At 27.5% G+C, this 13,166-nt stretch overlaps 1 protein-coding gene across 1 annotated transcript; it reads left to right on the top strand.

The window, feature by feature from the left end:
• The first annotated feature begins 4,437 nt into the window (after positions 1 to 4,437).
• On the top strand, positions 4,438 to 10,513 carry LOC100570055 (regulator of G-protein signaling egl-10-like). The gene is made up of 8 exons (XM_016800845.2): positions 4,438 to 4,659; positions 7,160 to 7,361; positions 7,435 to 7,537; positions 7,628 to 7,675; positions 7,764 to 7,870; positions 9,657 to 9,708; positions 9,804 to 9,964; positions 10,065 to 10,513. The coding sequence occupies exons 1-7, from the start codon at positions 4,604 to 4,606 to the stop codon at positions 9,863 to 9,865; spliced, it is 630 nt and encodes a 209-aa protein (XP_016656334.1). The 5' UTR covers positions 4,438 to 4,603; the 3' UTR covers positions 9,866 to 9,964; positions 10,065 to 10,513.
• The last annotated feature ends 2,653 nt before the right edge of the window (positions 10,514 to 13,166 follow it).

Genomic DNA, 13,166 nt, shown 5'->3' with positions numbered 1-13,166 from the left:
ATTATTACATCATAAATTATTTTTGACTTTAACTGTACTTAATAATACCACCTACTATAATGCACCTATACCTACCTATATTAATAAATTAGTTTTATTAGGTAAGTATATTATTATCAATTATACATTTATATAACTATTATATTGGTCAATAATGATACAAATATAATATTAAATTATTAAGTTTTATTTTGATACATAATTAGGTACCTACAATTTTATTATTTTATACAATTTAATATCCATATTCAAATAAATAAATAAGTAGTAAATTATAATACAAGAGATTATAATTATTATTAATATTATATAAATAATAATATTAAGTTTTTTTTTTTTTAATTTTTTTTATAGAATATACAATCTATACACAAGGGCATAATAAGAATATGTGCTACAATAAATTTAGGGGCAGGAAGTGGTTTGCGCACAAATACCAAAAAGACAACTTGTTTGGGCACAAAACTACCACTCGTTTGGGAACAGTTGAGCCGTAACCATACACATGGTTTGTGCACAGTTATCTTTTAGACTTAAATTGTTTAATGCCTTTATTAATATTTGTTTATTAATAAGTAAATTATTAAAGTACTTACATACATTTTCCTTCCTCCTTACAGACTTAGGACTGTCTGTAAATGTATTCATGGGTGTGGTTAAAAATGCTAATACTTGCTTATTAATAATTGTTAATAAATAATATGTTATACTTAAAAAATATGTTAATTTTAATTTTAATATTAATTTTATTATATGTAAATATACGTGTAGGATTATATACATGTCTATTATTTTCCGTAATTACAGTTTCCTATTATGTATATTTATTTAGATTGGTCGATGATTATCAATGCCCATCCGTCACCGAGATAAAATATAATTATTTTCGTGTGCGCAAACCAGTTGTACATTTAATATAACCGTGTGCGCAAACTGGTTCCGATTTTTCCGGTAAAAATTATAGATGGTGCGCAAACAAGTTTCAGCTAAATTTAGAACATGAATACCATCCAGGGAAGAAACCATCCAATGATCGCACTTCTTTAATAATATTAAGTTAAAAATTACTATTCCATGTTTATTTTTATGTAAAATGTATATACAGATTATTACCTATCTATTCAATAATACTGTCGCCGTTAACTGGATAAACTACCTAGTTTATTCAGGCACGAATCCAGGAGGGGTCATGACTCATGACCCATCATCCCCCCCCTCCAAAAAAAAACATCAAGATAATGTATTTTGTGTTGAATGAAAAAATAACATAATATACATAAATTTCAGTTTTGATTTATTTCAGGGAGATTTTTTTTCACACTAAAAATGTTGTATAATATAATATTATTATGTATATCAATTAAAACTACATTACCACTTGTTCATAAAATCATAATTTCCGGCAAACGGGCAAACTCCTTACTTCTGACAATATTAATAGCGATTAAAAACTGATGAATTTTGATATAAAATTGCCACCCCCTGAATAAAGTAAACTTGCTTCCACCCTAGGCAACAAGGGACACTTGCCCCACCCAAATACAGGGTGCTCAAATCCTTGGTTCATGTCTGCCCCCTAAATAAAAAATACTTATATTAGGTAGATACAGTGTACCTTACAACATATTTAGCAGCTATTGTAGTTATATAAACATGTTTAATGTCTATTGTATATAAATATTGCCATATTGGCCTCTAAACTTTTATAAATTATATAAATGGTATTAAAAGTAAACAAGTTAGGAAGTAAGATTTTCACAATAGTTATTTAATGCCACAGGAAAAACCACCGAAAAAATACGAAAAACTGCTAAAAATGGGATTTTAATTTCTAATGCTTTGTTTATCACCATATAAACGAATAAAAAATAATAATACCTTTTATAATAAAAATTCAACTTACAGGATACATTGACCCACTTGTAAACTACTGTACAGCAGAGCAACATCCACTTACCCACTTTTATTTTGCTAATACACAAACAATTTCAATATTTTAATATTATTTGATTTTGTTCATTTATATACGTACTGCGTACTACTATTACTGCGTATTATAGGTATGCATACTTTATACTATAATAATATGTATACCACATATCCGAGAAGCACCCTTTTTTTTACTTTCAGAACGTATAACAAGATAATTAGGTATCAGTGGCGAAAACATGATTTCTGAAAGGGGGTGATCGAAAAAAAACAACATGGCTTAATGGAAGGGGAAAATTGGAAAATCCCCCACCCACTCAAAACTATTTACTAAGATAATGTGAGGTGGGGGATCTGACCCCCATTGTCTACGCCCCTTTTAGGTATAGAAACTTGGAAACTTAAATTGTTTATTTCTATGAATGATTTCATATACTTTTTATTCACCATTATAGTTAATTATTTCTAGGTATAAATTTATATCTTAAGATAGTTCTTAATACATTATTCTTCAATAAAATTGTTCTACAGTTATTAAAAAAGTATATATCCATATATATTTTGTTGAAGGCCAATCCTGGGATGAAGTATTTGCTAGTGTTCAATCCGACATGAATAAAATACAAAAATGGCTATGTGAAAATAATGTATTCCTAAACTTAGAAAAAACCTACATATTACCACACTATATAGTTAATTCGAATCAACCAAATAAAACAAATCTATGTATACATGAGAATGACTGTTTAAATCAAAATATATGCACATACCAAACCTTTGTAAAAATAGTTAAAAACTGTAAATACTTAGGTATAGAAATGTGTCATAATCTTAAATGGAATGACCATATAAAATGTTTAACAAATAAATTAAGAAAACTTATGTATGCATTTAAAAACTTAAGAGATATCTTAGAACTTAAGACAATTAAAGTGGTGTATCAAGCATTAATAGAATCCATAATTAGATATGGTATTTCTATGTGGGGAGATACGTATGACACAACTATAGAACCATTAAAAAAAATCCAAAACAAAATACTAAAAATTATCCTAAACAAAGACTCAAGATACCACACAAAATATTTATACAATGACATGAATGTACCACCAATAAAAAAATTATTTTATAAAGCGTCGGTAATTTACATAATTAAAAATAACCTTACTTTTAAAACTGAACACGGACACAATACTAAGCAAATATCTAATATCAAAGTACCAACTATGCACAAAAAATTAACACAATCCACATAATTATATATTGGTCCAAAAATTTTCAAATACTATCAATAGAAATTAAACACAGCAACACTTTTAAGATTCTTAAAAAAAAACTTACACTTTGGCTATTGCAAGAACAAAATATAGACAGACTCATAACAAACGTATATTTTTACTGCATTATTTATCATATTAGTTGTACGACTTTAGTAATTATTGTTAATTTTAGTTTTATATTAACATATTATATTGTATTATTTAACTACACAATGTTTTACATAATACTATATTATATAAACAAAGAAAAAAAAATATATTACTTATATTATTAATATTATAGTTAGATATGTGAGAAATGTATATAAGTATTACAAATTGTAAATATTTAATTTATAAGAACTATTTAATGTATTTATATTTCAAATTGTGAACTCATGGGCCCCCACACAAACACGTTTAGTGGGGCCCATTATCTTCTTGAAGAATAAATATAAATAAAAAATATTTACACGTAACACGTTCGGCATACACACGGAGTACCCATCACCTTAGTACTTTATCACTATACCTACGTGTAATATGGTCGTATGGATATATAAAAATAAATTACAAATTGCTAATAATTTACCTTCATAAACCCTGAAAGGTACTCGCGGTGTATAATTTGGAAACCACTTGTTCAACGTAACCCCTCCCCCCCCCCCCATTGAAAATATCTGTATACTTTCGTTGTTTAAGATTTGTATAATTTATCAAATTTTAAATTCAATAGTTTCGATATCAGAAAAATTGGGGCTGTCTAATACTATTTTCCATATTTTTTGAATTTCAAACAAAATTATACAGCACGTATATTTTCGGTCTCAACAATTTTCATTTGAAAATACATTATTTTCGAAACAACATTACTATACCACATTGACATGACACTACATTGTAGTGTACCTACTTTATTATATTCTTCTAGAAAAATTCAACGTGAGAAGCGAAGCTTGTTTAAATTTATTATTCATATTTGATGTATTTTACTTTCCATCGTATATGGTATTATTATAATTAAGGGTGGTAGTTATATTATACTCCCACGACACCTCCAATGTCACCCTATCTCTGTCTGGGCACAGAACAACAGATACACCTTAGTCTACACTGTCCGTGCTGACACCCCCTTCCCCAAAGGGAGCATCACCACCGACCATACTAATTTCCCGGGTCCAAGGCCGCCACCACAACAGGTGTACGGGGGGTGGTGACATATCGCTAGGCCATGCGCGCGCAGTGTCTCCGGGTCCTGGATATGAAATCTTTACAGCTTTCATTCGTTGGGTGACCGTACTACGTATTGACGCATACTGGTTCACGTACGGTAACGACAATTTCGCCACCCACTCATATTGCTTTGTCGTCGTCATTATCATCGATCGTGTCCAGCTGCCGTCGAAGCTCGCGATATGTTCCGCTACCTCAAGAAGAGTCTGATGACCTTTTTTAAAATCTTAAAAATATGGTGTGTATGCTAGTATTTAATTATAATATTATTATAGTAGGTACTATACTACTATTAGACATAGGTTTAAAGATATGTAATATATACCTAACTTTTTTTAAAAATGTATTATAATGTCGTTTATTATTTATGTAAGTAGCGAGGTGAGCTGTAGTTTTTGAGAGAAGTTAATGTTTGTTTAGAAATTATTCGCCTCCATCCGTTATTGTAGGTACATTTTCATGTACCGTATAACAAAACTTTCAAATGAAAGTATATAATTATTATTATAGGAATAGGTATAGTATATTGTTTAAAACTAATATTATATCACTAATTTTCTACACTGCAGTTAATAATTAAAAATGTTTCATTATTCTTTGTTACATGTAAATAAATACAAAACAATATTTCTCAAAAATCCTTCAAACGTAATTTCTTGGCCATTCTCACACATTTTATTTCTTTTAAACATATGTTTTTGTTAAGAAAGTTGTATTCCAGTGAATAGCGTGATGCCGATTAACTCATTAAAATTTATTTTTACAGATATTTTAAATAATTAAACAATGGTAGAATGATAAGGTATCTGCCAGGTATACGATTTTTAAACAATCTACACAATACACAATTTGGGGATAAGTAGAGTGCCGATAATATAGGTACTTATAATAATATAATATGATATTATGATTATTTATAAGTGCTCGAATTGGTGGAAGGGGTCGCAGGGGGACGGAGCTCCCCTTCAAATTTTTATTTTTTTTAGCGTACCTCTTCTTATATTTTTAATTTGAATTTTGGGACGATACGTCCCACATGTAAATTATTATTGAAAAACTTGTAAAACGTTTATAAAAGTATATAGATATATATATCGTATTATAAATTTTAACAAAATATTATGTATGTAATAAACACGGCTTTAGATAGAATGGTTGCACAACGAGTCATTATTTTGTGATCACTAATTGTTCTTATCAAAAATCTGTCAAAAGTTACGTTATAGCGCTATCTAGTTGCTTACATAACATCATCAATATTGTATTCATATTGGAATATGGGATATGCGAATAATATAATATTGTTATTCCAATTAACGACCGCGAAGAGCGTTAGCAGTAGTTCACTTTTTCGTATTTTAGATAGGAACTCTCGTACACCGCGGTCTAACATTGCGTAGTATAGCCCGATGTGCAACCATTCTATCTAAAGCCGTGGTAATAAATTGTAAATTTCATTAATGATATAAATCAAAAGATATGAGATAAATGATAATTTATTATTATAATTGTTCTATGATAATACAGGCTCGTATAACAAGATACAAATTAATTAAGCCATGTTATCCGATGGCCGGTAACACTTTAAACAGTACCTATTTAGTACAACCGTTGTGCTGATGAAATTAACTATACCCTAAGCGACAAAATAACGAAGAGAACCATATTATGTAGAGCTACTAGAGCTATTTGTTTGTAATTTAATAATATTTATTTATTGTTGTAGTGTTGGTACACTTTGTATATAGTTGTAATTGTTCGATTAGTGTTGATAATACTACTTGGGGTGGGGGGGAAGCCCCCACGAGTTGGGTATATTTAAGTCATTGAGTGGAACGCTATTTTTTTATAAGTTACCACCCCTTCTTTTATATTTCCAATTCGAGCACTGAATTAGACATAGGTACAGTAGAAATTCGATAGCCATGATTTATGTTCTATTCTCTGGACAAGGTTCAGACTATTTTTTCTTTTATGATGCCATTGTCACGGTTCGTAATTAAACCGCTTGGCACGTTCACATTCAAAAATCAAACTGTAAAATAAATACAATTGTACCTATATAATTATTATAATAATGCTATAACCAATATAATATTTTAATCACACCTCTTTCTTATGTTATGAGTAGGTACCTATCATGATAAATGTCGGATAAAAATACCGTTATAATACCTAGTTATATTATGGCAGAAAACAAATATATGATATGTACAACTATTTTATACATTACTACCCATTCAAATACAAAGTTTAACTTACTGTACAACTGTATAAAAATAAGTATTTCGGTAAATTTTTCACCGGTACTTTTTTTAGGATTGTCACTCAAAAGCTAATATATATGTTTACTATCCGCTAGTTATGTACGAATTACAATCGATAATATTATGCTGTTATGTGGCTTGGAAATTTGGGAAACAAAACTTGAGAGTTGAGACCTTTGTGACAAAATAAAAATCAACAAATCAACAGTTGTTGCAAGAATTTAGAACAATGCGATGTTGATAAAGAAAAAAATAACATTACAAAATTACAAAATTATTGGTACACGTCTATTACTTCAGTTAGTAGGTACCTATAGTTCTGACAGCATACTTACCGAGTTCAGTATCTACTTTTCTAGGTCAGCCGGTATCTAACTTGACTTCTGGTTGCTCAAATTGCTGTTTTTCTTAGTAATTATATGACGAATCAACATTAAAACAATACATTATTTTTGTTTTGCCTCTCCACAGGATTACTAGAGATTCTGCCAATAATAGCGATTGGTCCGTTGAGTTGCCATTCAATTTATCAGAAGACTCGGCCAGTAACTTGTTGGTTGATTCTCTCATGAATTTGCAAGATGATTCATCTGGTGAATTACCACCTAACCGGGTGGTCAAGAAATTGAAGAGGGAATATATAGAAGTGCTGAACCATATCATCAACATAAAAGTAGACGTCATCTAATTTTTTTGTTTTATTTTTGTTTATTCAATTTCACTGATATTTTTCTTTTGTTTCTCAGGTGAGTGACCTGATTAATCGCATGGACGATAAAGTAAATCGTGTCCCTTTGAATACAATTGTAAAATGTGCAAGATCAATATTTCCACGCATAGAGATCAATGGTAAATATTCCATACCTATAACATTACAATAATTGTTTATGAGTCAATAAAATTATATTACCTATGAAATAATAACAATTTTTACCTTAGGGAGCAGTTTGTTATCGTGGTTTATAAATACAATGGACTTTGATACAGGTAAGGTAGCCAATAGTCTTGTAGGCAGTTGAAACATTTTAGACGACCAACAGAAGAAAACTTAATATAATGTTTTGTTTTGTTTTAGATGAAGCATTGTACATGACAAATCTATTGTCGTCACATATTATCATGTTCACAATTCTTAATCATTATCTGACTGTGTTGAATGTCGGTTGCTTTTATCGTAATCTAGTAAATATAAACACCTACCTTTTATTGCTAATTATTCTACTACTACAACTACTTTTTTAAGTTATATGCATGGACAATCACTAAACATTTAACGAATCATTACCGAGCTCATGATCCCCAAAACATGATTTAGTGACCCATGTTTGGTCATAAAATTGGATTAAACCATTAAATTAATACAATTTTCATTACACCTTGCATTAATATTTTTAATTTGTTGATAAGTGATATTATAATTTAAATATGCCTATAAACATTTTTTTTCTATTAATCAATGCACAGGGAATACATTTTTTTCATGATAAAATATATTTTTAAACCTAGGTTAGGTTAGGTAATCATATAAAATAGGTGAATTTCCTTTATTGTAATATAAAACTAAATACCTATATTAAATTATTTAGAAATTTTTATCTGCATACATATTATTATACTACAAAATACTGTATGATTTCACAGCAATCCTTCTGTGAGATGGTTAAAAAATCCAGTAGGTACCTAATCCATTTCATTTTAGATTCTGAGTGGAACGGTGAATGTATTGATTTTACAATGATGTGTGTTTTTTTTTTATTCTTTAAACGATAAATAATCAATATAATGCTTCATTTTTCAACTTCAGTATCTTGTTCGATGGGAAAGTGAATATTGTTGGTGCATTGGGGAGGTCAACATTTCCAATAGTTTTCACAAGCGCCGCAAAAAACGGGAATTTTTACGCAAAATCTCTTTTCGAGAAAATCAATTTTGGTTTTTAGCGCAACTCCAAAACAAATGACCGTAGGTTCATACAATTTTGACTGAATGTTTATATTAGCATTTTCTATACACCATAACATTTCCCAAATATTTTGACTTATTTTGAGCTTTTTACAGATATTTTCAGTTTCCATTTTTTTTAGTTTTTTTACTATAAATATCAATAAAATTTTATTTGTTGGTTAAAAAATCTTGAAAATTTAATAGAAGGTTTCCTAATACATTGTTTCAAAGGCAGATGAAAAAAATTGAAAATCCATAGTCACTATTTTTTTTTTATAGGTAAGCATCTAAAGTTCTAATATTGACAAAATACGTAAAAATGCCAAACATTTGCAAATTATTTTGAGTTAGAAACTCATGAAAAATTTCTTTTTAAATCTAAGATTTGAAAATGTAATACAAGATTCCTCATAAGTTTGTCTACCTTTTTCAAAAAAAAAAAATTTTTACAAGCAAGTCAAATTAAATGTTTATGAGTGTTTGAAATTTATATTTTTACTACATTTGATATTCACTCGATTTTTCATGTAATGATTTTTTTATTTTGCTGTAATAAAAAAATGAATGACTGTAGTTACTTGAAAATTTCACTGAATGTTTATATTAACATTTTCTATATACGATAAAATTTTGAAAATAATTTGACTCTTTTTGAGCTGTTTACGGACATTGTCAGTTTTCAATTTTTTCAGTTTTTTTTTCTATAAATATAAATAATGTTTTATCTATAGGGCCAAAAAGTGTAAAAAATGAATACAAGGCTCCTGATATATATTGTTACAATAGCAGTTGAAAAATATTAAAAATATACAGGCACAATTTTTTTTACAAACATTTAAAGATCGAATTTTGACAAAATTTATCAAATTTAAAATAGAATAATTTTTTTGTAGTTAACAATTTATAAAAAGATCAACTTTTATATCTAAGGATTCAAATTTAAAACAAGATTCCACATAAGTAGGTCATTAAGTTTTTTACTTTATCATTAAAATGTATTTATATTTAGAATTATTTGTTACAGTCTTCAAGTTCACAAATTACTTATAAAGCTTGCTTGAATGATTATGATTATGGTGAATATAAAATATAACTATGACAGAACATAATATTTGTTCAGAACTGGTTATTTATTAAGTCACAATTATTTTTGTATGAATATTTTTTTTAGCTGTATACCTGTGTAAAAAAGAAATCGAAGAAAACATTCATGGAGATTTGTTGAACTTTTAAGTGAAAAAAAGCGCAAGAGCTAAAGTAGATGTAAATAAATGGGAATTTGAGTTTCTACCATCCGATTCTGAATTGCGCACATCTCATAATACAATAATTGTAATGTCATAAAATTTATTTTGATTAGATAGGTATCTTAATAGTAATTGCTAACATAATTTTAAGATAAAATATATTACATAATATTTTTATTTTTCAGCCTGCAGTTACTGAACAGTTGTAAAAACAAGAAATTACAAGAATTTTAACCACAACTACTCCTAAATCAGATATTCAGTATATTATACCGAACAAATCTTATCTTAATTAAATCTACTTTATATGTTCTAAAATAAAATTACTCCTACCATGATAATAAATTGTTAATTTCAATAATTTAAGATTATTAATACCCACGACCTGATACTTCTTTATTGTTTTGGTATATGTTGTAGAATTCACGCTATCTTTATTATGTTGATATAAAATAGAATAACTTAAATCAGTCTTTGACAGAAAAAAAAATGAGGATTTTTATTTAATCAGTATAAGAATATATCATTTGATTTTTACATCACCAATATTCAAAATAATATTGAAGTTATAGATTGTAAGCAAATTAGTGGATAATTTTTTTTAGGATATAAAATTATTATAATGTATAATATTATAGTATTGTGTTAGCTTAGGTTAGTCAGTAATATATTTATATTATTTAGAATAGAACTCTAAAATTTTTATTGTATTAATTGTAGAAATTATCAATCCAACTTCAATGTAATGCTTATAAAAAAAAAAAAAATGTAAATCCATAGTCTGTTGGATAACCTAAATATAGGCTCTAACCCATAGTCTTCATAAAATTATCTTATCACACTAATGTTAACCTTTTTATCAATCATATTTATGTGTACCGCATAATGTTATGCTTTATGAGGTAGGTAGGAGGTGGGAGTTTTGACAAATATTTAACAACTTCTGATCCTATGTACCTTATATAGCTTAACAAAAAGGTATCTCCATAGGTATAATAATTCAAAATTACAACAAAAATATTTAACTACTACTTACATATTATGTTCAATTTTTTGGATTAGTTTTTATTTTTAAGTGACTTCAATGTTTGTTTTTAATGATTTTTTTAATGTATTGAATTTATTGAATTTTTACTTTTTGTGAAATATTTCACTATTTTTCTTCGATAGCACGTTGATTAATTAATTCAAAATTATCAATAGTATCTTGTAGGTTTTAAAATACATATTATAATTGTACAAGTTAATATAATATTATACAAATAATATTATTTTTATATTTTATTATTTTACTTACCTTTGATTTGTTACAAAAATGGTGTTCAATTATTCATGCTTAATTATTCTGGGTCAGTGCTCAGAGTCAAATGATCAATAACATTAAATAGTTGGTCAAGAGCAACTATTGTTATATAATGATATAACTACATTTTTTTTTTTAATTCTGTAATACAATATCGTTTGGCACTTTTCACATTTAAATATTATTATATTACACTTATTGGCAATTATTTATTAGTTATATTGAGTGGCTCAAAATGTAAATGTTTTAAATATACATTATTTAACATAATAATCTACTATATTGTTGAATATGTGTAGATAATATACGCCTAATACCTATATATTAATATATTATATATATACTTATATTATATTATAAGTAGGTAATTACTAATTAGTAGGGCTCCGATTTATATGCATTACATTTTTTTTTTTAATTCCATAAGATAAGCTACAAGTTTAATTAAAGTCAATAGATCCGGAGACAGGAATACAAAGTTTTATTTTGCATATTTCTGTTTTTACGATTTTTTATTGTATATTGATGGTTTTAAAATGCATATTTTATAGTTTTTTGATGTGTACCTACCTACTCCATATTTCTATTTTTTACGAATACCAAAGTGTTTCATACCAATTTCTTCGTTGGGTTTTCCGGACTATTCCGGACGAGTCAACATTTAGGAAAAACTATTTATTCAATGTATATGAACAAACATTTCCAGACTACACGTTTTTGTTTTAAATCAAAAAATATGTATAAAAATTGTGTAATATACCTAATACAACTTTTACAGCTAGGTAGGTACATTTAATTCTGCTGCTCTTAATTTAATTATTAATTAAAATGCATTTTTGCTTGCATATTTTTGCATATTTTAAGTGTATACTTTTTTGAATGATAATTGCATAAATGAATGCATATTTCGTACGTTTTTAGTACATATAATTCTAGGCCCTACTAATTAGTATAATTATTTTTTCCATTATTATTATATTATTTATATTATTTTACAATTTCTGCTTTTTGTTCTTAGATAAAAGATTATTATCAGAATACCTACCTATTTAATTTTAAATTAATATCGTAAAATAATTTTTGTAACAATTGTTGTTTTATTGATGTATTTTCGGTAATAATATTGAAAAACGGAGAACCACAATAAATAGATTTTTTGTTTTGTGTCTTTAATTCGTTTACGTGGTCATATTACATTTTTGAATTTAAGCCTAATCCCATCGTTTATTCCAAATATTTGTGAAACACAATGCACTATATAGCCTATAGGTACGTGAAATATTTCATTAAAATAGTTGCTATAAACAAGTCTTGAATCTTGATTGACTTGTTCAATACCGAAATTAAATATACCTCACTCCTTTTCATTATTATGCTTAGGGTCATCGTAAGAAATATGATTGTACCTTTAATTTGTTCAGTAGTATAGATATTTAAATATTATTCGGTATCATATTTAATTCATGCTCATTTATCAAACCCTGTTGGGTGTCTTGATACAAAATCCACGGCCTTATTAAAAATACATTGTTTATAATTGTCTATATTATACCTATATTATTATGTTAAATCCATAACCTATTATAGTCTTATACTCTTATTCTTATATGATTTAATACATGTGAATTTGATTAAAATTTTTTAAATCTTACTAAATTCTGTCCAAACTGTAAAATATATTGTTAATCATACAGGTAATGTCAGGGGCGTAGCGTGCATGTAAGCACTGTAAGCACTGCTTACACTTGAAGAAAAGGGAAAAATTTGTGAATATTAATGTTATTATAATAACAAATTACAATTCAAATCAAATCTTTGACTACTTTTTTTTTAAAGTTATTTTATTTACACTTGGTATTGACACGCTGTGCCGTCGTGTAACATGTTCTGAAACTGCTTACGTGAGCTAATAGACACGGCTTACGTACAATGTCGTAGAGGGGGCTCGTATTTATATACAATTTGTAAGCACTTATGATTTTGC

The sequence above is a fragment of the Acyrthosiphon pisum genome, chromosome A1 (genome assembly GCF_005508785.2).
Source record: "Acyrthosiphon pisum isolate AL4f chromosome A1, pea_aphid_22Mar2018_4r6ur, whole genome shotgun sequence".
NCBI classification, from domain to species: Eukaryota; Metazoa; Arthropoda; class Insecta; order Hemiptera; family Aphididae; genus Acyrthosiphon; species Acyrthosiphon pisum.
Note: the sequence above shows the minus strand (reverse complement) of the source record. Positions and strands in the feature narration are given on the sequence as shown.